The 27941-nt window shown below is 54.4% G+C and overlaps 2 protein-coding genes across 5 annotated transcripts in view; one reads left to right on the top strand and one right to left on the bottom strand.

Annotated features, from left to right (window-relative positions):
• The first annotated feature begins 4017 nt into the window (after nucleotides 1–4017).
• Nucleotides 4018–26131, top strand: C16H1orf167 (chromosome 16 C1orf167 homolog). Its single transcript, XM_061382701.1, has 19 exons — nucleotides 4018–5797; nucleotides 6001–6044; nucleotides 6486–6693; nucleotides 7787–7923; nucleotides 10500–10615; nucleotides 11158–11344; nucleotides 15251–15426; nucleotides 15883–16069; nucleotides 17719–17869; nucleotides 17954–18108; nucleotides 18801–19009; nucleotides 19892–20036; nucleotides 21383–21766; nucleotides 22307–22583; nucleotides 23952–24045; nucleotides 24424–24574; nucleotides 24795–24930; nucleotides 25268–25378; nucleotides 25835–26131. Exons 1-19 carry the CDS (start codon nucleotides 4595–4597, stop codon nucleotides 26009–26011), a joined length of 4248 nt encoding a protein of 1415 aa, XP_061238685.1. The 5' UTR covers nucleotides 4018–4594; the 3' UTR covers nucleotides 26012–26131.
• MTHFR (methylenetetrahydrofolate reductase) overlaps nucleotides 25505–27941 on the bottom strand; it is a 16045-nt gene continuing 13608 nt past the window's right edge. For all 4 annotated transcript variants that reach the window (XM_061382706.1, XM_061382707.1, XM_061382708.1 and 1 more), the window contains one exon: nucleotides 25505–27433. In XM_061382706.1, coding sequence (XP_061238690.1) covers nucleotides 27215–27433 — 219 coding nt within the window. In that variant the 3' untranslated portion in view covers nucleotides 25505–27214. The remainder of the gene's footprint in view (nucleotides 27434–27941) is intronic.

Here is a 27941-nt window from a genome sequence, read left to right as displayed (position 1 = left end):
GCATAACCAAAGAGTGGGACTGTGTTCCATCGTCACTTTGTACATAAAAAACAAGGTCCCTGAGGTAGGGCTTCGAAGCCTTGGTTGAGGACTGAGTAGGTTGGGGAAACTTTGGCAGTCTTTGAGTTGAGTCAGGGCACACTTGGATCTCAGTGTTCACAGGTCACTCTGCCCTCCATGGGAAGGAGGCTCTTGGGTGTGGGGACAAGGGCAGAAGTGGGGAGACAAGTTAGGAGGCAAGAAGAGAGGGTGACTTGACCCAGGGAGGTGAGGATGGAGGCGGGGAGCAGCGGCAGATTCTGAGTGTCTTTGAAAGGTAGGACAGATGGGGTTAGCTGATGGATTGCATGTGAGGTGAGGGAGTAAGGAGTCAGGATGTCCCGATGGAGCCGTCCTTCTGGAAGAAGAGCGGGATGGGAGTCTGGGTGAGAAATGTCTGAGGCTGAGGTCACCTGGGGTTACGAGCATCAGGGGAGTGGGAGTGGGGGCTGGGATTGAACATGGAGAGGAGGAGGAACCAGCAGAAGAGAATGGAAAACAGGCAGAAGGGAGGGAGGAAAACTGAGAGGGGCAACCTGGAGTCAGGGAGACAGGGACTCTGAGGAGACTGAGTAACAGTGTCCTGCCTTCAGAAAACAGAGGGCTGGGAATTCCCTGGTGGTCTGGTGGCTAGAATTCCACACTTTGACTGGGTTTGATGCTCCTTGGAAGGAAAGCTATGACAAACCTCGACAGCATATTAAAAAGCAGAGACATTACTTTGTCAACAAAGGTCCATATAGTTAAAGCAATGTTTTTTTCAGTAGTCATGTAAAGATATGAGAGTTGGGCAATTAAAAAAGTAGAGCACCAAAGAATTGATGCCTTCAAACTGTGGTGTTGGAGAAGATTCTTGAGAGTTCCTTGGACAGCAAGGAGATCCAACCAGTCAATCCTAAAGGAAATCAGTCCTGATATTCATTGGAAGGACTGATGCTGAAGCTGAAACTCCAATACTTTGGCCTCCTGATGTGAAGAACTGACTCATTGGAAAAGACCCTCATGTTGGGAAAGATTGAAGGCAGGAGGAGAAGGGGACAACAGAGGATGAGATGACATCACTGACTTGATAGACATGAGTTTGAGCAAGCTCTGGGAGTTGGTGATGGACAGGGAAGCCTGGCATGCTGCAGTACATGGGGTTGCAAAGAGTCGGACATTACTTAGCGACTAAACAACAGGAAGCTAAGATCCTGCAAGCTGGGGGCTGAGAACCGGCCAGGGGTGTAGCATCCCAGAGGTCACCTAGAGGAAAGGATCTTTGGGGTGAGAGGAGCCTGAGTGCAGTGAGGTCAGCAGAGGTGAAGGTGGGGAAGGAATTGGGATTTGGGGGTGATGAGAAGGGAAGACATGGCCTGGGTCCTTCCTGGAGGCTCAAAAGGAGAATGTTGTTGTTGTTTGGTGTTTTTGTTTTTAAAGATGGAAAAAAATAACCACCGTTTAAGTGCTGATGGGAATGAATCAGTCAAGAAAGGGGAAGTGTTGATGGTGGGGGAAGTGACTTAAGGAGCGGGGACAAGGCCCTGACACACCATAGCCTGTGTCCTGCACCCCAGCTCTGTGTCCTGGTGGGGGTGGGGGGCTGAATCAGCTGTGGGGCTATGGGGATCGAAGGTGCTCTTTCTGAGTCACAGGATGGGACCTCAGAGGCCAGTGGTGGCCCCAGGTGCTGGCTTTGGGCAGGGCAGACAGGATGGCCTCTGGAGCACAGAGGAGGGTCAGGCTGGGGGTGGGACCACACAGGATGGCGGAGGGGCTGGGAGAGACTATGGATACAAAGGTGACACTTAACAGCATTTCTCTTTATACATATATATATATTTATTTTTGTTTATTTATTGGTTGGCTGCACTGTGTCTTAGTTGCAGCACGCAGGACCTTTAATTGCAGCTTTTGTTGTTGTTCAGCCACCAAGTCATGTCTGTCACTTTGTGATCCCATGAATTGCATCATGCCAGCTTCCTCTGTCCTCCACTATCCCCTGGCGTTTACTCAAAATTCATGTCCATTGAGTCGGTGATGCCACCCAACCATCTCATCCTCTGCTCATCCTCGCTCAATCCAACCTTTCATTCTCCTTTGCCTTCAATCTTTCCCAGCATCCAGACCTTCAGGTGGGATCTTGTTCCCTGACCAGGGACAGAACCCAGGCCCCTGCACTGGGAGCATGGAGCCTTAGCCTCTGGACTGCTAGGAAGTGCCAGCATTTCTCTTCTGATGTCCCTATTTGATGGATAAAATAGGAACAAGTTCTGCTGTAGGGGGTGAGCAGAGAAGTGGTGGCAGAGGCCTGAGAACAGCAGAGAAAGTGTGAGTTAGCATCGGGGAGGGCTGGGAGGAGGGGACCAGAGTCTGATTCTCCAGCAGCCTTGGGGGCCCTGCTTGAGGCTGAGGTGGTACTTTCTGAGCAAGGCCACCAGTGCAGTTGTTGGGTTTCCTTTAGTCACTTTAACCTGTGTTGTCATTTTTCTGAGTGAGTGGCAGAGAGGAGGAGCTGGGAGTGCACAGAGGGGATGGTTAGGACACTGGATGGCTAAGCTGCAGGAGGCAGGAGAGAGACATCAAGGATCAAAGGACAAAGGGTGATGAGAAGAGAGGACCAGGTCTCATGCAAGGTCCAGAGGAGGGAGCTGGAAAGATGGGTGTGGGCTCTGAAACAGAAATTAGGGAGGGGTGCAGTTATTGAGGATGACAGAGTCTGGGGGGACCCTGGGCACCGGTGGCTGAGGTTGGGTGAAGGACAAGATGGTGGGAAGCAAGAGGGTCAAGGACTTGCAGACCAGGAATTAGAGGGCTCGTCCACATGGAGGGTAAAACCACCCAGAACTTAGGTGTGTGTTGGACAAAGTGACAGTGAGCCGAAGCTGACATCTTCAAGAAATAAATTATTAGAACTTCGTTGCTGGCTCGCCTGGAGCTTAGAACCAGAACATTCTAGAGAAGACAGAGGGAGAATGGTTGGGAAGTGGCCACAGGAATCAAAGAGGGGCACTCAATCCTGCCTGGAGTTCTGAAAGAAAGAGCCCCTACCTGACAGGGCTGCTGGGGATGCGCAGTCCACAGGAATCTGTCATCAGTGTTAGAAGGAGTGGGTGCCGGAAGACACGAGAAAATGACAAGGGAAAAGGGTGGTAGGGGGCTGGGGAGAGGAGACCCAAAGGGTCCCTGAACAGGACAGCCAGGCTGGACCTCAGGTCAGCCAGGGATGCTGGTGATGGGTGGGGTTGGGGACCAGGGATGCGCATGGCTGGGTAAGAGCTGGGTACTCTGTCCTTACCCCTCAGAGCCCCTCTAATCAAATAGGACCGCCAGCTGTGGTGTGGAACAAGATCACTGCCCCCTGCCCCCAGCTTTGCCCTGGAGCACATGGAGCTGAGACCTGATGCCAGCTACAAGGAGAATGTGCCCCCCAGGCCGGCAGCCTCCCTGAGGCCAGGCAAGAGTTTCAGTGGGTCTGGGTCAGAGGTGGCAAGAGCAGGGCCCCCTTGGGTAGCCGCCCAGAGCCCCTTTTGCAGACAGGCCAGCCCAGGGCCTTGTTAATTCCTGAGATTAGCTGTTTGAGGCCAACTGGACCAGGACAAAGTCTTCCAGCCCAGGCCCCAAGGGAGGATCAGGAAGTCAGGACGTGAGGTGAGAAAGGGGGAAACAGGAGCCCCAGAGCTAGGTCTCTGCAGTGGTGGGCTGGGGAACCCTCCTGCTCAGGTGCCTGGGGATTCCAGAAGGCTACAGAGCTGTGCAGCCAAGAGTGGGAGCAACCCAAGAACTAGTTCAGATTCCAAGTCACACGCCAGTTTCTCTGTGTTCTAGCTGTGTGACCATAGGGCAAGGTACTTAACCTCTCTGAACTTTAGTTCCAGTCTGCAAACTTCCATGGCCCATTCTACCTGCCAGGCCCTCCCAGGCATCTCACCAGCATCCAAGAGGCCAGGTGGAAGGGAGGCGGGCTGGGGAGACTGGTGGCAGTGGAGAGGGGTGGGGGGGTGGTGGCTGCGTAGGGGAGGGCTCTAAGCCCCATGCCCTTGGTCCCCAGAGCAGCTCCCTTTTCACTTTAATGTGTTGGGTCTTGCTCTCACTCCAGCTGTGAGCCACCCCCTCACCCAGCACCTCTGCTCAAGCTGGACACCAGGGAGTTGTCCTTGATGCTTCTTTCCCCTTCACCCTCTTTTACGCCTTCACCTTCTCAGCAGATCTGATCTGCTTCCTCTCCACCCTACTGCCCCCATTCCAGCCCCATCACCTGTCACCTGGGACACCCCTCAGCCGCCTCCCCACTCTCTCCCTGCTTCTTGCTGCCCTCCTCCGAGCCCCTGCCCCATCCCCGCGTTGATTCCCTGCATTGATGCCAGGTTGCTGCTCTTGGGGTGCATCCATCGGTCCACCCAGGACAATAGCTGACACAGACCTCTGGACTCTGGGCTCCCTCCCTTGCCCCTCCCGAGCACTGACCACAGAGTCCTCCCCCAGCGCATAACTGTCTGTCCTTTCTTTAGAGCCATGGAGACTCCGGAAGAGCCTGGGTGTTGGCCTGGGCAGTAGACACGGCCGGTGGGTGCCCATGGGCCCGGCTGAGAGGGCAGGACCTGCTGCCACACCGTGCCTGGGGACAGCACTGTGCCAGGAACCTTGCCAAGTCCAGAGCAACCTGACCAGCCGCAACCCCAGCCCCAGCCTGGGCCTCATCCTGAGGGACACGACCGGCCGGCTGACCAACTCAAGTTTCCGGCAGCAGGTCAACCTGCAGTCCTTGGTTGGGAGACCCCAAGGGACAGCCAAAGACTTTGCGATCCAGCAAAGTAATTTATGCGCCAGGGAGACCCACACAGCTGAGTGTGGACATCTCACCAGTCCCCAACTCTGGTCAGAGCCTCAGGAGAGCTTCTCGCTCCACCTGATGCCCCAGGGAAGCCCCCTACCACGAGGGCCACTGGCTCATCCATCCTCCAATCTGAGGCGGTCCTGGCTGCTGGCCACAGATACCTCTTGCCCAGACATCAAGCTTACTACAGGGCTGGCGCCACTCAAAGGGCCCACATGGTCAGACCCCAGATCCCAGTGTGGCCTGGGGGGCTGGACCTCCAGGCTCGTGGGGGAACCCCTGACCCTGAAAGACCTGGCTGTCCCTGCCCAGATCGCGCCTCGGGCCCCATCCCAAGCTGCCATTCACCAGCTGCTGGTCTGCGTGCAATGCCTGGAGTGCGAGGCAGTGAGGCTCAGGTGCCAGGCATCCCGGGAACCCCCAGGCCCTGTGCGGCAGGAGCTCTGGACCAGAGCTGGCCAGACACTCCCTGTCTGCTCCCGGCCCTGCCAGCCTGTTCTTGATTCCTGGGATGAGAGGAGGAGACACTCCCGAGGCCTCAGGGGAACTTCCGGTTTCCCAGAGACACAGGGGGCCCAGGAGGGTCTCTCAGACTCTCAGGCAAGCAGCAAGCGTGCATCACTGAGGACCACTCTGGAGATGCTGCCTGGGGATGCCCTTGACCCTGAGCAGGTGGTCCTTTCTTCCTGCCCCCTAAGGCAAGGAGAGCAGTGCTCCCCAGGGACTACACACGGCTGGGGGCAGAGGGGGGACCCCCTGCTCCCTCCAGGGGCGGCCAGCAGGGAGGCCAGACTCTGCTTTTCAACCTCATCCAGTTCAGCCTGGGGCATCCTCCCTGGGCAGGAAGGAGGGAACAGGGCCCCAAGGGAGCGGATAAGCAGGGAGAAAGAAAGGTCAACTTCCGGGCCGCCAGACATAGCCTCCACGAGGAGTGCCCTGCAGGTAGGGGCCAGAGGAGTCTGGGAGTTAGGGGACTCTGGGTTGGGGGCTGCCCTCCCTCCCAGGAATTCTCACTCCAAGATGGCTGTCACTACCCTGTCACCCTCCCTCGAAAGGGAGGCCTTGGGCAGGCAGGCTTAGCAGGGGGTATCTAGTCCTGCTTGCTTCTCGGCCTGAGAGTGTGTTGTGTTCTTTTATTTTCCAAGAACAAACCCAGAAACACTGTGAACCTGGAGCCTGAGTTAGGCCGGTGAGGATATGTGCTGTGGTGTGGGGACCGAGGCCACGCTCTGGAAACAGCTCCTGTCCCACTTGCCTGCAGATTTGGGCCTGATGGCCATAAGGCCCGGCTGGCAGATCCTTGCAGAATTTAAGGGGGAGGGAACCTCCCAGGCCCCTAAGGACAGGAACGTGGGGGCTGCTGCTTCCTGGGATCTGAAACTTGTCAGGCTGCCCAGCACTCTTGTCAGTCAAACAGGGCATTCCCCCGCCTCCAGAAGCCCTTTTTTATGGGATTTCCAAGGCTAGCCCTCTGCAGAGCAAAGTCCTCCCAGTGTTCCGCCAGCCCTCCTGCCTTGGGGTGGAGCGTCACCCTCCATGCTGGAAAGGCAATGTGGGTGGTGCTGAGCCTCCAGCTGCTCTCTGGGGCTGGGGGCCAGGCCCACCCCTGGTCAGCTTCATCTGTCCCCAGCTGGCAGTGGCTGTCCAGATGTTTCAGAGGATGGTGGCGCTGGGCACAGCGGCAGCGGGCAGTGGCGGCGGCCGTGGCGCTGGGCCGGCGGCAGCTGTTACGCAGGGGTCTGCGAGCACTGCGGTGGGGACTGTGGCTCCGGGAGGCCCAGCTGGATGCGGCAAGGGAGCGACACACGCAGGCTCTGCTGGCCCGGACCTTCCAGAAGGTTAGGAACCTCCAGATTGGGGCATGAGGAGGTGATGAAACACCTGTGTGTCTGGGGAGGAGGTTCTCTTGGGGAACAGATTGTTCCCCCTGAGTGATTAGCAGGAGAGCGGGCAGGCATCAGCCCAGACACGTGACTGAACTCTGCTCAAGTTCAAATCCTATTTCCACCACTTTCCTTTCCTCCACATTTTCTCACTGTGTGATCTTGGGGAGGTTACTTGACCTCTCTGTGCCTTAGTCTCTTTAGCTCTGAAATGCACTCACAATAGTACATACCTCTCAAGGTTGTTGTGAGGTTGTGCTGTGCTTATTAGCTCAGTCGTGTCCGACTCTCTGCGATCCCTCGGTCCATGGGAACTCTCCAGGCAAGAATACTGGAGTGGGTTGCCATGCCCTCCTCCAGTGGATCTTCCCATCCCAGGGATGGAACCCAGGCCTCCCGCATTGCAAGTGGATTCTTTACCAGCTGAGCTACCAGGGAAGCCCTGTTGTGAGGTTAAATTAATAAATATAAGGAACTCAGAATCCTGCCTAGCACATAGCAAGCAAATAGCAAACTGCTATTTAAGTGGTTGCTTTTTTTTTTTTTTAAACTAGGGGCTTCCCTGGTGGCTCAGCAGTTAAGAATCTGCCCCTCAATGCAGGAGATGCAGTTTCAATCCCTGGGTCAGGAAGATCTCTTGGAGAAGGAAATGGCAACCCACTCCAATATTTTTGCCTGGGAAATCCCATGGACAGAGGAACCTGGTGGGCTACAGTCCATGCTGTCAAAAGAGTTGGACGCAACTTAGCGATTAAACAATTTTTTACTAGAGGTTTGCTAGCCAGGACTGGGAGGGCATTTCAGTGTTTGTCCCTCCTTAGGAAAAGTGCTTTGGGAGGGTCTAGCTCCAGGTTTTGTCTCCCAAGGAAAACCCTGCCTCTTGGGCTCCATTTCTCCATCCATCCATCCATCCATCCATTCATTCCCAAAGAGGCAGGGGCATCTAATTGGTTAAGACCACAGTGTCTGACTTTGTCTCTGCCCTTCCCGCTCAGAGCACATTTGAGGCATCAGCCAACGTCCCTCTTCCCCTTCTCTCTTGACCTAGTGGAGACACTTGATTCAGCAGCACAAACAAGGGCAGCCTCACGTCCAGGCTGGGCCAAGACCTCTGTCCTCCGGGGAAGACCAGGACCAAGGCCCCTCAGGAAGGAAGCCTGTGGTGGATGGTGCCTGGAGAAGCAGGTAGTCTGGGACACCCCAGGTTGGTCAGTGTGACCTGGACAGTGCTTGTGGCCTTCCCTTCTTGTCCCCTACTTCCCCTCAAATGTGGACAAGGATTTGTGCAAAAGGATGTCCATCGTGGCGTTATTTATACCTATGAAAACTTCACTATCCAACATCAAGTGAGAAAATTGTTATTTAACCATGTGATAAACATTTGGCAACTGTTCAATATGATGTTTATCAAGATTTTTAAAATTCCTCCCCATTCTTTTTTTATTTTTTGTTTCCATATCTTTATTGGTGTTTTTTCCTATTATAATAATCATAATAGGAATGCATGCTTGATTTGAAAAAACATTGAAGATAGTTGCAAGTATTTCAGTTAATTCAAAAGTTTCATCTCCCTCCTTATATATCTTATCCTCCTTTCTAGAAGTAGCTTTATGGGTATTTGCATATGGGTATTTTTAATGCTGGGAGAAAAAAAAAGAGGGTTAAAAAACAGTACCTAATGGGCTTCCCTGGTGGCTCAGTGGTGAAGAATCTACCTGCCAATGCAGGAGACATGGGTTCGATCCCTGATCTGGGAATATGCCACCTGTTGCAGAGCAACTAAGCCTGTGTGCCACAGGTACTGAGCCTCTTCTCTAGAGCCCAGGGAATCGCAACTACTGAGCCCATATGCCACAACATCGAAGCCTGTGTGCTCTACAGCCCGTGCTCTGCAACAAGAGAAGCCACTGCCATGAGAAGCCCGCTCAAATGCAACTAGAGGGTAGTTGCATTTAGTTGCAACTAGAACTTGCCAGAACTAGAAAAGAGCCCATGCAGCAATGAAGACCCAGCACAGCTCCCCCACATCAAAATAGTACCTAAGAAGGAATTCCCTGGCAGTCCAGTGGTTAGGATTCTGTGCTTTAAAAAAAAAATTTTTTTTTTCTATTTATTTTTAATTGGAGGATAATTGCTTTACAATAGTGTGCCAGTTTCTGCCCTACGTCAACATGAATCAGCCATAGGTATACATATGTTTCCTCCCTCTTGAGCCTCCCTCCCCATCCCACCCCTCTAGGTTGTCACAGAGTACCGGGTCTGAGCTCCCTGCATCATATAGCAAACTGAGACATAAGCATTACTGTATGTAAAATAGACAGCCAGTGGGAATTTGCTGCAGGACTCTGTGCTTTCACGGCCAAGGGCCTGGGTTCAGTCCCTGGTTGGGGAGATTCCACAAACTGTGTGGCAACAAAAAGAAAAAATGGTACCCAAATGGGCTTCCCTGATAGTAAAGAATCCACCTGCAATGCAGGAGACCCTGGTTTGATTCCTAGGTTGGGAAGATCTACTGGAGAAGGGATAGGCTACCCACTCCAGTATTCTTGGGCTTCCCTTGTGGCTCAGCTGGTAAAGAATCCACCTGCAATGCGGGAGACCTGGGTTTGATCGCTGGGTTGGGAAGATTCCCTGGAGAAAGGAAAGGCTACCCACTCCAGTAATTCTGGCCTGGAGAATTCCGTGGACTGTATAGTCCATGGGGTTGCAAAGAATCGGACACAACTGAGTGACTTTCACTTCACTTCAGTACCCAAGATATTGTTTTCTATGAATGAAAAATAGTGCATAGAAAAAAGACCAGAAGGAAAAATATTAAAATGTTGCATAACAGTGTGAATTAGTTAACACCACTGAACTGTTCACTTAAAATGGTTATTGTGTTTTAAATATTTATTTTAAAACAATCGTGTTTAGAATATTTACTTAAAATGGTTATGATGGTAAATTTTATGTGTATTTTAATTACCACTGTTAAAAATAAAAATAAGTAAATAAATCTCATTTTCCCCTGTCCCCCCAAAAAAGGTCAAATGGAAATAGTGATCATTTCTGGGGCAGTGAGATTTAAGATGCTTATTTTCAGTTCCTCAGTTTTCCGTTCCAACGATGTATTGTTTTTGTTCTTTTTTTCATTTTTAAGATTTTATTTATTTATTTTGGGCTCTGCTGGGTCTTTGTTGCTGTTTGCAGGCTGTCGCTGGTTGCAGGAAGTGGCGGCTACACTTTGTGTGGCGCTCAGGCCTCTCACTGTGGTGGCTTCTCTTGTGGAGCGCAGGCTCTAGGCTCATGGGCTTTAGTATCTGCGGCTCTCGGGCTCTAGAGCACAGGTTTAGTAGTCATGTGCATAGGCTTAGTTGCCCTAAGGCACATGGGAGCTTCCCAGACCAGGGATTGATCCCATGTTCCCTGTTGGCAGGTGGATTCTTAACCACTGGATGGACCATCAGGGAAGTCCCATTCTTATTTTTAAACAATTGTGTTTAAAATATTTATTTAAGTAATATTTATTTTAATGCATGTTTGTTGTAAAAAATCCAAATAGTATTAAAGAGAATACAGCAAAAGCAGAACCCTCCCCACAAATTACTCACATATCAGGAACAGAATGTACTGTCTGGAATAGAACAGGGGGGTGGCTCAGCGCACCTTCGCTCCTGCCAGCAAATGGTCCTTCAGGACTGGGGTGGATGGGTTGGGACTGGGTGCCCTCCCTAGGCCAGGGAGGGCATCAGTTTCTACCTGGGCAACTTCACTCTCAGTCCAGGGAGTTTGAGAGAGGAGGCGGGAGCCCAGCCGATTCCGTTGCGTTCTGGGCTGAGGCCAGATGGAGGAGAGAGGGGAGTCCCGATCCTGCAGGCTCTGCAACATCTGGCTGGTGAGACGTGGGGTTCTGGGGAAAGGGGGAGATGGATCCAGGCAGGGCAGGGCCCGAGTCCCTACACTGGGCACATGGAGCCAGGCAGGGTAGGCCCAGGCCCCCACACTGGGCAGGGCAGGGGGGTCAGGGGCTCCTCAGTGAGTAAGTGAGTGCTTACTGAGTATCTACCCTGGCAACTTCCCAGACAAGATCTCATTTAAGTTTCATGGTGACCTTGGCAAGGCATTGTGCCCATTTCACTGACGGGGAACTGAGGCACAGGGAAATTAAGTGCCCAGCTCAAGGACACATAGTAGGAGAGGGGCACATCCCGCATTTGTGTGCCATGGAAGATGGACACAGGCCAGACAGAAGCTTGTATGTTAGAACTTGGAAGTCCTTAGACATGACTCACTCATGGGGAAACTGAGGCCCAGAGATGGAGAGTGACTGACTGATCCCAGGCCACTCAGCCTGGCATCCCAGGATTCAGTGGTCCCTCCTGGCCCTGTTGCTCCCCTCCACTCACTCTCTCTTCCCGCCTTCTTCCCTCCCTTTAGTCTTCCTCCTGTGGTGCCATCAGAAGGAATGGGCCAGGCAGGAGAAGGGGGTCCAGGGAGAGGCCTCCCAGGCCACGCTGAGGACTCAGAGGATGGGGAGGCCCCCCCACACCTGGTGTTCTCCTGCTGCAGGTGCAGCCTGGGTGGCCCCACTGGACCCTCAGCATCGGAGAGCCTGGCTCTGCAGGTAGGGGGAAGAGAGGATGGGGACCACCTTCCCTGAGGCAGAGGGTGGGATGCAGCTGGGAGAGGCCTTTTAAGTCCATTTTTTACAAAATATCTATTTATTTGGTTTCACTGGGTGTTAGTCGAGGCAAGCAGGATCTTTAGTTGCAGCATGTGGGATCTAGTTCGCTGATCAGGGATCAAACCCTGGGCCCCTGCACGGGAGTGTGGAGTCTTAACCACTGGACCACCAGGGAAGCCCCTTAAGTCAGTTCTTGACTCCTGGTGTTGAGAGACCAATGAAAATAAGAAATGAATACATCCACCATTTAGTGAGACACTAAGAGCTGCCAGACACCACCCAGGGGCTGGGATTTATTTATGCATGCGTGCGCGGTTGCTAAGTCCTGTCTGATTCTTTGTGACCCCATGAACTACAGTTCATCAGGCTCCTCTGTCCATGGGATTTTCCAGGCAAGTGGAGTGGGTTGCCATTTCCTCCTCCAGGGGATCTTCCTGACTCAGGGATCAAAACACATCTCCTGTGTCTCCTGCATTGGGAGGTGGATTCTTTTTTTTTTAATTAGAGGATAATTACTTGATAATACTGTGATGGTTTTTGCCATACATCAATATGAATCGGCCACAAGTATACATGTGTTCCCCTCATTCTACCCGCCCCGCTCCCTCCTCACCCCATCTCTCCAGGTTGTCCCAGAGCACCAGCTTTGGGTACCCTGCTTCATGCATCAAACTTGCCCTGGTCATCTATTTTATGTATGGCAATGTACATGTTTCAATGCTATCCTCTCAAATCATTCCACCCTTGCCTTCTCCCACTGAGTCCAAAAGTCTGTTCTTTACATCTGTGTCTCCTTTGCTGCCCTGCATGTAGGATCATCAGTACTATCTTTCTAAATTCCATATATATGCATTAATATACAGCATTTGTCTTTCTCTTTCTGACATACTTCATTCTGTATAATAGGCTCCAGGTTCATCCACCTCATTAGAACTGACCCAAATGCATCCCTTTTTATAGCTGAGTAATATTCCATTGTGTATATGTACCATGGATTCTTTACCACTGAGCCACCTGGGAAGCCAGGGATTCAATTACAAGCAGAGCTTAAGGCCCGTGGAACCCATGACTCAGTGCAGGGTCAGATAGGAAGGAAATTAACAATCACAAAGGATGTGTGTGTGTGTGAATACCACCCAAGTTAAGTGTTGTGAAGGGAAGGAACACAGAGCTACATGAAGATTTTTTTCCCTGTTAACTATTTTATTATGGGACATTTTTATCTTACATAAAAGTAGGAAAACAGAATAAACAGCTTCAATGTACCCATCAAGAAAATCACCTCCTGAGAAAACTTGTTTCATCTGTACCCTAGCTACTTCCCCCACAAAAACCCCAGGCATCCTGTCATTTCATATGTAAATACCTCCGCAGCATCTCTAAAACAGAGTCTTTTAAACAACAGAACCACCATACCATGGGCTTCCCAGGTGGTGCTAGTGGTGAAGAACCCTCCTGCTAATGCAGGAGACACAAGAGACACGGGTTCAATCCCTGCGTTGGGAAGATCCCCTGGAGGAGGAAATGGCAACTCACTCCAGTACTCTTGCCTGGAGAATCCCATGGACAGAGGAGCCTGGTGGGCTGCAGTCCATGGGGTCAGACAGGACTGAAGCAACTGAGCACACGCGTACCACCATACCATGATCACACCTGAAATATGAATAATTCCTTAACACCAAGAAATAGCTGACCAACAGTCAAATTTCCACTTCTACTATGTGTTGTTATCATTCATTTGAATCGGGATCTAAATAAGGCCCATGTGCTGCCATTGGTTGAGGAATCGTCAAAAGTCTTTTTAGTCTATGGCGTTCCCTCTGAGTTTTTTGTTGTTTTCTTCCTGTCAGTGATCTGTTGAAGAAATCAGGTTGTTTGTCTGATAGTTTCCCACTGTCTGCATTTTGCTGATTGCATCCCCTGATAGAGTTTTCCGTGAGAACTTTTTTTTGGCTGCATGAGTCTTCATTGCTGCGAGGGCTTTCTCTAGTTGTGGTGAGTGGGGGCTACCCTCCAGTTGCAGTGTGCAGGTTTCTCACACCAGTGGCTTCTCTTGTTGCAGAGCACTGACTCTAGAGGTCACAGACTCAGTAGTTGTGTTGCACAGGTTTAGTTGCCCCATGGCATGTGGGATCTTCCCAGACCAGGGATTGAACCCATGTCCCTGGCATAGGCAGGTGGATTCTTAACCACTGGACCACTAGGGAATTTCTCTGTGAGAACGTCTAACAAAGGGAGCTGACCTCAACCGGAGTTCAGCAGAGATGGGAAGGATGCATGGTTGACTGGTAGAGGGAGAGCAGACAAGAGCTTCAGGCAGAGGGAACAACATGTTCAAAGGCCTCTGACAGGGGAACATGGAAAATTCAAAGAAGGACGGTCAAGTTGGAACCCTGTTAGTACAGAGTTGGAGGCCAGGGTGGTCTGAGATGAAGTTGGAAAGGTGTGCAATGGTGTTGGGGGGCAGATCATCAGAGAGGGCCTTGTTGGCAGTGGGGACCAGTTGAAATTTTCATCAGAGCAAGGAGACTACTGCTGGAGGATTTTAGCAAGAGAATAAGATGCCTGCAATGCAGAAGACCCAGGTTCCATACCTCGGTCGGGAAGATTTCTGGAGAAGGGAATGGCTACCCACATCAGTATTCTTGCCTGGGAAATCCCATGAACAGGGGAGCCTGATGGGATATAGTCTATCAGGGTCACAAAGAGTCAGATACAATAGAGCGACTAACACTTGAAAAATATTTCTCTAGATGTTGAGGTCCTTTAATGGACCGGAACCTGGTGGTCCGGAGTCGATCAATAAGAAAGTAAAGGAGAGAGAAAGAGGCTGATATTCCTTGGTTTACACAGAAAGCCAATAAAGCCCCTGGCACAGGGCTTGCTCTGTTCAAGGAGGCCTCAGGCACCCTCTCAATGGGGTGAAGGTGCAGAGCGCCTTCTCGAGAGGGTCTTAGAAGCCTGGGCAGAAAAGTGAACTCAGAGAGCCTCTGAGCTCTTGGAAAAGAGAGAGAGGGAGACAGAGAGAGAAAGCAAGACACTGGGACCAAAGCTCTGATGGAACAAAGGTGTTTTAATCAACATGGTGTGGGCATATATACTGTAGTTATTCTCAGCAAAGATAAAGATTAAAGTTCCAGACTTACAAAACATAGGCGATCCATATTAAAGAGAGAGAGAGTTGTAAATAATCACTTTTACCATATGGTTCACAAGAAGGAAAAGGGTACTTATCACCGTATAGAAAAACTAACGAAGGAAATGCCTGGATTCCTCAGCCCCTGGGACAGGCTTGCCTCTCCTCTTAATTCCTGAATATTCAGGAATTAATAAGGAATAGAGAATTCCTGACAGATCCAAAACAGCACACAGGAAGCCTCCTGTTAAATGCTTCCTGACATCTAGGGACTTCCCTGGGGGTCCAGTGGTTAGGGCTCCACACTTTCACTGCAGGAGGCACAGGTTTGATCCCTGGTCGGGGAACTAAGATCCCACAAGCCTTGAGGCATGGCCAAAAAATAAAAATACAATTTTTTAAAAAAAGAAAGAAAAATATTACTCTGGTTATGGTGTAGGCACTGACCAGAGGGGTGGGATGACAGTGGATGTGGGAGGCCAGGTAGGAGGCAGCAAAGAACTGCCAGGCACCCAGAAGTGGTGGTGGTGTGGCCTGAGCAGACGGCATGCCTCACTATCCTTAAAGCAGCCCCATTTTACAGATGAGAAAGCCGAGGCTTAGTGAGGTGAGTGGCTCGCCCAGGGCCTCAGTGGTGTGTCTGGCACATGGCCGGTGGCTGTAGCTGCTGTCACTACGATGAACACCAGCACTTTCTCTTGGCTATCCAGGTGCTTTGGGGCCTGGCAGCGTTTCGTGCAAAGAGGGACCCGGTACCGGGACCACGTGGCCAACCGCCAGGCAGGGACCCTGAGGACGTGCCTGCAGCAGTGGATGCAGATGAAGCAGCTCCGGGCCTCAGATGGGGCGAAGGTGGCCCAGCTGTCCCTTTGTTGGCAGAAGGCAGGTGAGTGAGTGGCTGGCCAAAGGGCTTCCCCTCCCTGCACCCAGCAAACAGCGCCACTTCAGCTCCTTCTGCAGTTGCTCTGGTTGACTTACAGATTCTCGGGATGAGAGGTGATGAGATTGGGAGCTTTCTCAAGGGTGCAGCCTGGCAGACCTGGGAGGGTCCCTGGAGCAGCAGGCCTTGGTGGGCCCCATCCTGGCCGCTGTCATGAGCTCCTCTAGAGAAGCCTCGAAGGGCTATGTAGCCCCTACTCCTGGGAAGCCCCGAATCTAAGGGGGACACACAGCCCCCGCACCTCAGACCAAACAGGATCTTTAGGTGTCCTGATGGGGGAGGGTTTGGAGGTGGTGGGAGGGGGCAGTGCCCATGAGGAGAGGGGTCCTCAGGGGCTGAGGCAGTGACCACCAATGGCTTTAGGAAGAGAGGTCACTGATTCCTCTCTTGTCCACTTCTCAGGGAACATGGCTCTCTTCAGCTCAGTCCCTGGAGGGGCCACAGCCCATGGGTTGAGGCTGATGGTTGCGGCCCGGGTGCTGCCTCAGGAGCAAGGCCAGGGCTCCCTGCAAGAAGCCTGCCGGAAGCTGGCCCTCCAGCGGGTGCTGTTGCTCTGGAGGACGCGGCTGTCCCAGCGCCAGCGGGCAGAGTAGGTGACCACAAGCTTGTGACCTGGGATAGGGTCTGGGGGAACCTAGGGTGGGCATGTGAGCAGTGCTCAGCACATGATGGAGCATTCCATAAGGAACAGGTGGCATCCTGCTCTTTCCTGTGGTCTCAGCCTGGGGCCTGGCACCCTGTGGTGCCCAGCGGGTGTGGAGCTGTGGGAGGTGACCCAGGGACACTGAGACAGTGGCTGAGCAGAGAGCTGGTGGCAGGGGGTGGGGAGGGTGGGCAGGGCGTGCCAGGGGCACAGACATGGAATCCCACCAGGATGGCCGGAACCTGATGGGAGGTTGGTTTAATGCTCAACTCCCTCCTCAGAACCTGAACCCACATCTCACCCATCTCCTAGTTAAGTGGGAAACCATGTCTGTCTCCTCACCAGTGCCTCCCAGTATTTCACAGGTGCCTGGACTGCCTATATGCACAGAGTAGATACTCTAAATGAATAAAAGTGAGCCACTTTTCCCTGACCCCAGTTGCCTTACTGGGGCTTCCCTTCAGTGGTTAAGAATCGGCCTGCCAATGCAGGAGATGCAGATTTGATCCCTGGGTTGGGAAGATCCCCTAACGTAGAAAATGGCAACTCACTCCAGTATTCTTGCCTGGAGAATCCCATGGACAGAGGAACCTGGTGGGCTAGTCCTTGGGGCCGAAAAGAGTCGGACACAACTGAACGACCAATACACAGCACAGTTGCCTTATTACACAGCTGGAGAAACTGAGGCTCAGAGGGGTCAAGCACCGTGCTCTAAATCACACTGAATCTTCAGCAAGAAAGTCCCTATAGTGAGACCTTCTTCTTGATGCTTTTATACAAGACAGGATGCTGGGATTCAGGGCCCAGGCTGATGGTTGTGGGTGAGGGGGCTGGTGGAGGTTAGGAGGGGTCAGCTTCACTAGTGGGATGTCAGGAGGAATGAAAATTAGCAGCTGCAGGGTTAAGAATTCTGTCCTTAAAAGCTGTACACCTGGCATCCATCAGCCCCACACCCACTTGGTCCACTTGGACCCTCAGTCTCTTTTAACGCTGGAACTCCAGGGAAACTCAACTCACCATGATCCTTCAGAATGTAGCCCTCCCTCTGCCAGGCTGTCCTCTGGCATTTGGGTACCAGGGCACAGTCCATATCTCCCTGCGACATGTCTGGGGTTCCCTGTAGCCTGAGACCAGTGCTAGGATCCCAGGTTTGCCACTGTTTGGCATTTGAGGAAATGACCTTTCCTCAAGCCTCCGTTTCCCTACCTTTGGAACCAAGTGAAGGCAGAAATACTGGTGTGGGCTCTTGACTCTTGGGTCTGGGGGCCTGGGCCTGGCTCCACCCCCCATCAACTGCATGTCCCCCCCACACCGGGAGTGTGGTGAGAATCAAGCAGGTGATCACAGCAGGTAGAGCTGTGCTCTTGGCCTCAGCTGCTCATAAAGGTCACCCTGGGACTTTGGGAAGCCCAGGCAGCACCCAGACCAGTAAAGCAGAATCTTCAGGGGTGGGGCCCCAGTGGACCCCGGTATCTCTTAGAGTCCCAGGTGGTCCCAGTGTGCAGCCAGTCTGGTGGTGCCCAGCTCTGTGCCTTTCCAGCAGCCCCAGCCACAGGTGACGTGTGACCCCGGCACTCCCCTGCCCCCTCCTGTAGCTCTTTCTTCAAGGGCGTGCAGTGGCGGGCACTGCGGCACATCCTGAGGGGCTGGCGCCTGAGAGCACAGGATCCGGGCAGCACCAGGATTGCCTCGGCCCCAGATCCACCACCAGGCCACAGCACACACCGGAGAAGCTCCCGGGACAAGGTGAGGGGCAGAGGGTGGGGAGGAGGACGGGGGAGGAGATGATGGCAAGCCAGGGCACCCAGGACTCCACAACTCCTTCCCCAGGCTTCCAGGGCCCCCGCCCTCCTGGAGATGCTCCAGTTGAGCTTTCTGTGGGCAGCGGGTCAGCGACAGCAGGGGCGATGCCTTCTGCTCTGGTGGGCGCGGGCCCAGCAGTCCCGGGACGCAGCGAGGTGGCACCAGAGCACACTTCAGAGGCGGTAGGGACCCCTCCCAGGGCAGGGGAGCCATGCTGCCCGCCCACCCCGCCCGCCCCCTCCCCAGCCCTGTGGATTTACTGTTTCCCAGAAATCCTTGCTTTTCCATCTGCGTCTCCCGGGTCTACATCCCAGAGGGCCCCCCTTCACTCCCCAGATTCAGGTACTGCCCTCCTACCCTGCCCTGCTGTGAGACATGAGGGGGAGGGTAGGGATCATGTAAGGGAGAGTATTCATTTCTCCCAGAAATTTCATGGCTGTGGTATCTCAGCTTTGTCCCACACCGGCTGTGTGATCTCGGACAAGTTGCTTAACCTCTCTGTGCCTCTATCTCCCCATTTGTATGGGGTTCATACTAGGGCTCTCACTGGTGGGCCTCAGTGAGGTAGGGGCACGCACATACCCTAGCAAGCACAGTACCTAGCATTAGTAAGCACTTAGTTCACAGCGCTGTTCATCACAGCAGTTGGTATCGGGCGTCTGGGGTCCCATTGTATCCTGACCACCTGTCAGCATGACCCTCAGGGTAGCGTTGAAGCCCTCCAGCCCCTAGCAACCCCTCCTCCTCCATAATGGAAACAGGAGAAAGGGTCACCCAAGCCCCTCCTTGCTGCTGAGGGGAGGGGAGGGGAGGGCAGGGCCAGGCTGGCCCAGGGTGGCAGTGACCACCTGAGGGTGGACGCTCCTGTTTCCAGCATCCTCCTTGACTGGAGCCACTGGGCAACAGCCCAAGGGGCCCAGAGAGAGCTGGCTGCCCGCTGGGCCTGGGATCGGAGGGGCAGGGCTGCCCTGGGCCTGTGGCGGCAGCGGCTGGTACAGCAGCGGGAGGTGGAGCTGCGGGCCCGGGAACGGGGCCGGAGACTGCAACGACGTGCCCTGGGCCACTGGCACTGCTACTGGCAGAGTGAGTCAGGGGCTGGGACGGGGCACCAGGGGTGAGGGAGGGGCCAAGGTCCGGCAGGGATGTCCAGGATTCAGGTCCTCTAGCACAGACTCCAGTGATGGACTGGGTGACAGATTGGGACCAGGGTGTGTGGGGCGGGGTGTGGTGTGTGTGTGCGGATGCTGTATGCTTGGGTTCACACTCCCCACTCTTCCATTCCCTGACTGTATGTACTTTAAACAAGCTACTTAACCTGAGTCTCAGCTTATTCATCCATAAAATGGGGACAGTGGTACCCACCTGCTAGGGTGGTGGTGAGGATTCTATAAGACAATCCACATGAAGTGCTTGGCTCAGAACCCAGCTCCTTGTGGGTGTTACCATCATCATCACCATCTTCATCTGCATCCTCATCATCCTCACCTGGCCTTTAGGAGTCAGGTGGTCCTCAGAGCCCAGCACAGAAAGCAGGGGTCAGTGGGGCCATTTTAGAGGCTTCTCACTCCTCCAATGTCATATCAGTGGGCTGGCAGGTGGGGACTTGGATGTTCAGAAATTTATGTCCTGTCCACTGGGGACAGCAGCTTCCCTGACCCAATTGTTGCCCAGGGATATTGACCCAGTGTTGCCAGACCTTTGTTTTTACAGAAAAGCTGGAAATCTATATTTTTGTGTGAATTCTCCTGATTCCTAAACATCATCAAGAAACTAAAAAAGAACTCTATGAGTTGGTTGGCTTAGTCACCAGTAGAACACCTGTAATGGGAGAATTTTAACCCAGTTAGCCGTTACCGCTTGGGTAGAGGGTTGAGGCTGGCGGAGCAGGGGCCCATGGTTCCCCAAGGCCTAGGCTTGAGGCTGGAATGAGCACTCAGAGGCACCTCAGCATCTCTCTGGCTACAGGACAGGCATTCCTGCAAGAGAAGTGCCAGCGGTGGGTGCAGGCCCGCCTCCAGGGCCTGCGGAGGGCCATGTTCTGGGGCTGGCAGCAGGCGGCAGCTCGACGGAGACCCGTGGTGGCCAGTCCAGAGCAGCTCCTACTGCAGAGGTGGGTGGGCCTGGGGGTGGGAGTGCGAGGGTCATCCCCACCCCAGAAGCAGCAGGGAGAGCGCCTAGGGATGGGAGGCTGGGTGGCCTCTGCAGCTCAAGAGACAGGCCAGGCTGGAGACCTGGCATCCAGGCAACAGGGGCATGAAGGGAGACCCCAGCCTGGAGTCAAAAACCACCAAGCTTCCATTCTCCATGTTGTTCACGGGGTGGGGGATAGTAAGCCCCTAACCCCTCCCAATTCCCTGACAAGCCCTGGGTCTCCACCTCCTGGCTGGGTCAGCCCTTTGGTTTCAAAGCTCACAGCTAAGATGGGGGAACCAATTCCTCAAACAGCCACTGGAACATGTGTTCCAACTCCACATCTTGTTTAATGAATCACAGCACAGGAGAATTCCATAGTCAAAGAAGAGAGTGAAATCTGAAACAGAGATGGTCTAGTGACACACATCTACAGATCATAGATGCATGTGGTTTTTAAAAAAATTATCTTTGGCCACACCCCCACAGCCTGTGGGATCCTAGTTCCCCAACTAGGGATTGAACCCAGGGCCCTTGACAATGAAAGCATGGAGATCTAACCACTGGACCACCAGGGAATTACCTGGGCGCGTGTTTAAAAGCAGAAGGGGACAGATCATGTTTTCTCCCAGGGTTGGTTCTATACAAACTCACAGGCGTTCTCAGTGCTCCCACAGGGGCAGTGAACCATTCACTGCAGAGTAGCTGATGTTTTCTTGGCCCCTCTGACCACAGTCCCCTCACTGACCTCCTGCCCTAGAGTTGCCGTGTGAGGGAAGACAGGGTGTAGCTGTTCCCCTGATGTAGGGGACCTGGACCCACACCACCAGGCTCCCACACCGTCCCAGGCAGCCTGCCCTCAGCAGCCAGGGTGCACGCATGCCGAGGCCCCTAAATGAAAGCCAGGACTTTCACCTGTCACACATCAGTCCACATTTCCTTTTTTTCCTTAAAAAAAAAAGAAATTATTGATTTTTTTGTTTGTTTTGGCCATGCTGCATAGCATTGCATGTGGGATCTTAGTTCCCTAACCAGGGATTGAACCCAAGCCCCCTGCAGTGGGTGGAAGGCAGAGTCTTAACCACTGGACCTCCAGGGAAGTCTGGTCCAGATGTTCTTAAGGCACCGAGGCTGTGTATACAAAACCGTGTATAACCTGTGATGGTTTGTGGACGAGTTTCAGGTGTAGCTTTGAATACCTGGACTGGACTGCTGCAGTCCATGGGGTTGCAGAGTTGGACACGACTGATCGATTGAACTGAACTTTGAATAAATGAGACTTCTGACTGGGAAGCCACCTAGGCTCCTCCTCTGCCCGTTCTGCAGCCACTTCCAGGCCTGGTGTAGAGTCGTGAAAGCCTCCTGGGCCAAGCATCCAGCCTTCCAAGATGATCTGAGCAGACGGATACCCAGGGCCACGTTTGCCAGTGAGGCCCCAGCGGCCACAGCCCAGCCTTGGGAGCTGCGTGTGGCCCAGGCCTCCTGCTGGAGAAGCCGAGAGCAGAGGTGCCAGGCAGACAGGCAGCTGAGGAGGACCTGGGCCCAGCAGGCCTTCGTTGCAAGGCGAGTGGCCCCAGGCCTGTGTCGCACGGCCCGTCGGCAGGCAGGAGAGAGCTCCAGGGCCCAGGCCTTTTGCTGGATGCTGTGGGCACGTGAGTCCTGCCAGCACCAGGTCATTCGAGACCATGCTGTCCCAACTCTGAGCGCCAGGTGGGTGCCCTCGACCTGAGGGCAGTCCCGTACTGTGTGGGGCCAGCTTAGACCTTGAACTTGTTTAGTGTCAGGGTACAGGGTATTTGGTGGCTAGTGGTGGGGCTCAGGGGGCTAGGGGTCATGGGATAGGACATCCTGGTCATTGCAGCTAGTCGTGGGGTTAAATGCCAGCTCTGTACTCTCCAGCCACTCCCTCCTTGGGCAAGTCTGACTTTGAAGGTCAAAGGAAGATAACAGGCCTGCCTTGCAGGGTGGTCCCAGGATTACCATGGGCATGCTCTCAGTTCAGCTCAGGCCAGACGCACACCAGGTGCTGAAAATATACAGCAGTGCTTGTGAGGGGATGGGAACAAAGGAGCAGTGGGCAGGCCCGCTTTCTGTCCCCACATGTAATATTCTGCCGCTCTCCGTGCCCATTTGAACCTGATTTCAACAGGAGAGGGATGAGGGAGGGGAGCACAGGCATGGGGCTTTGCCTGGACCCGCTGGAGAGTCCCGGCCCCGATGACTTCAGTGTGGGCTCCTCCCTCCCCCCAGGGTCCAAGAGACCTGGACCCAGTCAGCGACTCAGGGCCATGTCCAGCGAACTGCAGTCACCCACTTCCAGCAGGCTGGGCCCAGGCGCTTCTTGCGAACCCACTGGGCCCAGTGGCAGACAGCGCTGTTCAGAGTGTGGCTAGAACCACAGGCGGAGGTCCAGAAAGCCAGCAGAGCCCACCCGGCCAGGCCCAGGGCCAGCCTCCGGCGCTGGCCTGGGATGGCCACCAGAGGGCGCCTCCTGGTGCTGATGAACCCTCCAGCCCTGAAGAGCCAGGTGAGGCCGGGCTGGGTCAGGTGGGAGGTCCAAAATGACCCGAGGGCCAGTGGCCTCAGAATCTAGCTTGATTCAGCCCAGGTGGCAAGGGTGGCTGGATGCTTCTCCAGGATCCCAGTGGCCTTGTGGACACCACCCCTACTAGTTCTCAGACAGCCTCTGGTCTGGCAGTCAGCCAACTGTGGGACCATCAGCAAATACTTACTGAGCACCTGCCAAGTGCCAGGCCAGTGCAGTCTGCTACAAAGGCACACCCTGGATGGCAACTGTTAAAGAGCAGACACCTAAACTCCCAAGTCAAGGTGCAGCCTAGGATCAACATAGGTAATCGAGTTCAGTAGAAATGGTGACAAAGAGCTGGGTAGCCTAACAGGAGGGGAGAAGCCACAGTGAGAGCGTCACTCCAGGCACAGTGCCACTGCACAGCAGTCTAGGGACACTTCGTTGCAGGGCACACAGTATTCCTCTAGATGACTGGCAGCATCAAGAATCCTACTCTAGGATGCCAGGAAGCATGCCATAGCCTCTAGGAAGGTTCTAAGAAAAAAGACTCAAGTCATTTATTTTAAGTGGAATTGAAAGGGACTAGCTTTGGCTACTTGCAGAATCTGCATTTTCACCTATGCGGGGCTATGGCAACTGCAGATTTTGAAGTCTCTGGGTATTTTCTTTCTAGACCTGTGTTTCAAGACAACTTTATTTTCAGAGTATGTTTATAAACACTTCCATTCCTGTCAGCAAAGGCAGACAGGGATCCCATCTACTGATGGAGAAACTGAGGCTTGTAGAAACAAAATACAGTAGATGCCAGGAATGGCCAGTGGTACTAGGGTGAATTCCAGGCCCCCTTCTTTCTACCGAATGCACACATGTGCCCAGGCAGGCCTCACTTAACAGGGACAGGCTTTATGCCATCTCTTGGTGGCACAGGCTCCCTTTGAGAACCCCCCGCCCCCACTTGTATAGAGCAGTCACTGGGGGCTCCAGCCCTGGAGTCAAACCACTCTGGAGAGGTGGGGCCTCAAACAAGTAACTTTTAACTTTATGTCACTAACTAGGGAGAGAAATGCCCACCTCACAGGCTGTGCCTGACACAGGAAGGCTCTGAGCAGCAGCTCTTATCAGTCCACTTGCCTCCCAGTCTCCAGCCATGCAGGAGGATGTGGGAAGAGGCAGTGGCGTGTACCAAGGGCCACATTACTCTTGGCCCTTTCCTGTCTCCTCTGGAAGCCTCACAGGAGAACCTGAGGCAATGTGAACCGTCCCACTTGTGCACACACAAACAGGAAGTCCCCTGACTGGCTGGGGCAGGACAGAAAAGGAATCCTGCCAGGTCACTGGGGTTCAGGTTTTTCTCTGTTCCTTCAGACCTGCAGCTGCAGGCCATGGGCCATGGGACCCAGCCCAACCCAGCACCGCAGCCCCAGTGGACGGATGCGGGGAGAAGCGTCCTGGGCTCAGAGTAAGGAGACCCTCCCTCTGGGGATAAACGAGGTCTGAAGTGCAGCGGTGAGTCAGTTACCAGCCCTCACAGGCCTGGAAATCAGCATCGAGCTCTCTACGAACCTGTCTTTTCTATTTACTGTCTTCCCTACCCATCTCCTATTCTGGAACATTTCCCAATGTTGGGAAAACAACGACAACTTCTCCCGCCCCACCCGGTTCCTTCTCTTTGGGCCACAGGAGACTTGGGCAGCTGTGGTGGAAGCAGGGACACTGGCTTCATTCGCTCAATACCATTTCTTGTTCACCCTTCTCTTACAGTTCAACCTCCAGAAGCATCGGGGCGGTAAGTCTCCTCCCGAGTGATGTGTTAACCTCTTCCAACTCCCCTTTCCAGGTGACAGCCAGCCTCCCCTCTGCCCCACCTCCCAGCTCCAGCTGCAGGGGCCCAGGTGCGCCTGCTGGACCTCGGGCCAGCGCCCTCCCGGGGCAGGAGGGGACTGCAGCTCTGAAACCAGAGACCTCGAGGGCCAGACAAGGCATCTGGGGTAGGAGCAGAGGGTGTGCGTAGAGAGGGAGAGATGAAGATGGGGGACAGGCCGAAGGGTTTGCCTGACCCTGGCCAGACCTGGGCCCCCACCCCTCCCCGGCCAGTGCTCGTCCCACAGGATCCCAGGGGCATAGGCCCAGGCCTGGAGCTCTGCCCTTTATCCTGACCACGAGGAAGTTGTAATGGCCATCAGGACCCACCAAGGCCTCTCCCCTTAGGAGGAAATACCTGCAGTGCTGGCGACTTGAGGCCCGGCTGCGCCGGCTGCAGAGCTCCCAGCAGGCCAGCCTCCAGGCAGCCATGTGGCAGCGCTGGGTAGATGTTCAGGGGGCGGAGAGGCTGGTGCGGACTCTGGTGAGTGGGGGGCCCCTTCCCAACCCCACGCTGATTGCCCATCCCGTCCCTTTCCCAGCCCTAACCCCTGGACACGCTGTCTTTCCAAGTTTGGTCTTTGAACCTACCAAGCCTGAAACCTTGGGAACAGGCCCAGGGACCTGCACTGTTACTACATCTCAGATGACATCCCCTTGTCACACCCCCTTTCCCCCGAGCTGGGGCTTTTGGCCTGAAGCAGAGGGAATGGCCCCCTCTTCCATCAGGGCTGCAGGTGGGGAGAGGCAGCTGGGGTGCTGGGGGCTGCCAGGGACAGCGGTGGGCCCAGCTCAGGGCCTCCTAGCAACTGTCCCCACAGCTCAGGCAGCGGCACCTGAGATGGGCCTGGCGACTGTGGCGGTGGCGCGTCCTGCGGTTGCAGGTGGCTCAGCGGTTACAGAGTCAGGAGGACGGCTGGGTCCTTTCCCAGGTACCGGCAGGGGCCCCATCTCCAGCAGGCCCTTCCCAACAGGGCCACACCTGAGCATTCCTGAGCTGCACCCTCCCTGGCGGCTGTCCCCAGAGCCTCTCCGTTTTCAAGGACGGATCAATTCAGTTAGGAGAAAACAGCCTGGATTCTTTAATTCAGCTGGTGACCAAGGGCTCCGCCCAGCCCTACAGTCACTGGTTGAGAACAAGGCTTGGCCCGTGACACAGCTGTTGGTCACACCAGCCCGTGATGGCTGTGGGTTGCTGAGCGTCACCCCTTCCTGACATGCAGAGCCTAGCTTCCCTGGTCACAGATCACATGTATCCTGAGCCAGGGCTTTTGGCCTGGGGCAGAGGGAAGGGCCCTCTCTTTCCTCAGGGACAGAAGGATCTGGGCCCAGTACTGACCACACAGACCTGGAAGGGAGCCAAAGAGCACCTCCCTCCCTGATTCCAGGCCTTTAAGAAGTGGCACCAGTGTCTGGCAGCCAGGGCCCTGAGGACCAGAGCCAGCAGCAGCATGAGGCCCTGGAGCAAGGCAGGCCTCAGGAGGCCTGGAAGCAGGCTGGAAACTGCCAGAGCCCCAGCACTGGGTGGACCTGGGGCGGAGAAGGGGGCCCAGCTGCAGCTGTGACTTGTTGTCATGGAAAGGAAAACAGATCGGAGCCCCACCCATCTGCGGAGCGCAGGCTCAGGCCACAGAGAGCCCAGGCCAAGAACTCTGAAGGACAATAAAACACCCTTCTTAACCCCAGCCACTTCTCTGTCTCTCCTAAAGGGTGCCTGCCCCTGCCAGCCAGCCCCTGTGATCCATTTTCTCTGCCATCAGGCTGCTCTGTTGACACTCGCCCCCTTCTCCTGCCCCTGAGATGGTGAAGACTCACAAGAGGGACTGGGACAGGGACCAGCCTGTGTGCTTGTGTCAAGTCACAGCCCCTGGGCAGCGGGGAGCAGTGCCAGGCAGACAGCTTCCTGGACAGGGTGCTCCGAGGGGAGGAAGCAGCTGGCAGGAGGAGGGGGTTCCGCCTGAAAAATAAGCCAGGAAGAAGTCAGTCGAGCTGGACCAACCTCATCTTCACCCTTGATGGTAACAGGCAGGGTATCCTTTCACCCTTCAGGGCCAGGGGAGAAATGGGAAGGCCAAGGGTACAAGGGTTCAAACACCTTTAACCCTTAAGAGGCAGTTTCTTGAGTCACAGGGATACGTCTTTCAAACAGCAGCACTGTAGAAAGGGGAGAAACCCAGTTGAGCTCTCTGCTAAAAGGAGGCCAAAACTATTAGGTTTCAGTCCAAGGTCCGTCCAGGGGCCACCGCCTGACGGGGCAGTTGGCAGGCAGGGCAGTGGCTGCCTCTTCATTCCCAAATGGGTGGCACCCGGCTGCCAATGCCTTGGAGGTGGAAGGGTGAGGCGCTATGACCTTGCCGTGTCTCCTCTGCAGTCCCACAGGGCCTGCTGCAATGTTCACTTTGCCTGTTCTCCTGGCGCCCAGGAGCAAGGTCACTGGCAGTCAGTCCCAGGCTGGCCCCAAGGGGCTCTATTAGCAACAGCCCTTCTCGGGGTGGACGGCGTTCCGTCCATGGGGTCTTTGTGGAAGTGGCTGCTCCCCACCAGAGCACAGACTCTCAGCTGAGCAGGAACACCAGGTTCCCGTGTGGGGCGGACTCAAGTCTAGCCAGAGCCTGGGAACCTCACACCAGTCTAGCTGCCATCATTGTGTCAGAAGGTGGAGGCCAGGGCTGGGGAGAAACGAAGAACAGGGGTCTCCCAAAGAGCCAGGATGGAGATGAGGAAGGCGGGACACAGTGGCCTCAAGCTAAGGTTGTCAGGGTGCAGGGTCACAGCGCCTCTGTCTCCCTCTTGTCTTGGGGGGGCCTGCTGAGAAGCTCAAACGTGTCTTCCACCACCTGCCACAGGCAGTTGTCCAGCGGAAACTCGTTGTCCACCAGGTTGACCAGGAAGTAGTTGTCGTGGATGTACTGGATGATCATGCGGGAGGGGGACTCCTCCTCATACAGCTTGCCCCACTGCTCAATCCACAGCGCGAAGGCCTCATCCTGCGTGTGTGCACATGCAAGCACATAGGCACACACACACACACACACACACACACACACACACACACGGAGTCGCAGGCACACACGCACAGAGGGGCACAGGTACGCACAGACACACACGGAGACACGGCAAACATACAGGAAAGCACAGGTACGCATAATCGCACGTACAGAAACACACACACAGAGACACAGGCACACAGAGAGGCACAGGTACGCACAGTCCCAGACAGACAGACAGAGATACACAGACACAACAGCCAAGTTACCAGAGCTGCCCCTACGTCGGGGCTCCATGCTCAGCACCCCAAGGGCCTCTGCTGCTGCCCAACAGGATGTATTCCAAAAACTCAGCATAGCCCATTGCCAGTACCACCCCCCTCCCCGGGCGAGAGGTAAAACACCGTGAGTCAGAGTCAGGCTGCTGCCAGCCCTGGGGGTGCAGCCTCCAGCCACCTACCCAGGACCTGGCGACACGGCCCGCACAAGGCTCTGTAGGTGGGCAGGG

Source organism: Bos javanicus, chromosome 16 (genome assembly GCF_032452875.1).
Source record: "Bos javanicus breed banteng chromosome 16, ARS-OSU_banteng_1.0, whole genome shotgun sequence".
Lineage (NCBI taxonomy): Eukaryota > Metazoa > Chordata > Mammalia > Artiodactyla > Bovidae > Bos > Bos javanicus.
The sequence above is the reverse complement of the archived record's forward strand: the minus strand, read 5'-3'. Positions and strand labels throughout refer to the sequence as shown.

What these genes read in the sequence shown, in the direction of transcription:
- C16H1orf167 (XM_061382701.1), top strand. Translation starts at nt 4,595, where the DNA reads ATGGGCCCGGCTGAGAGGGCAGGACCTGCTGCCACACCGTGCCTGGGG. An exon ending in TGGCCCGGACCTTCCAGAAG is followed by an intron (nt 6,694 to 7,786) that starts GTTAGGAACCTC and finishes CTCTTGACCTAG; the next exon opens with TGGAGACACTTGATTCAGCA. An exon ending in GATGGTGCCTGGAGAAGCAG is followed by an intron (nt 7,924 to 10,499) that starts GTAGTCTGGGAC and finishes CTTCACTCTCAG; the next exon opens with TCCAGGGAGTTTGAGAGAGG.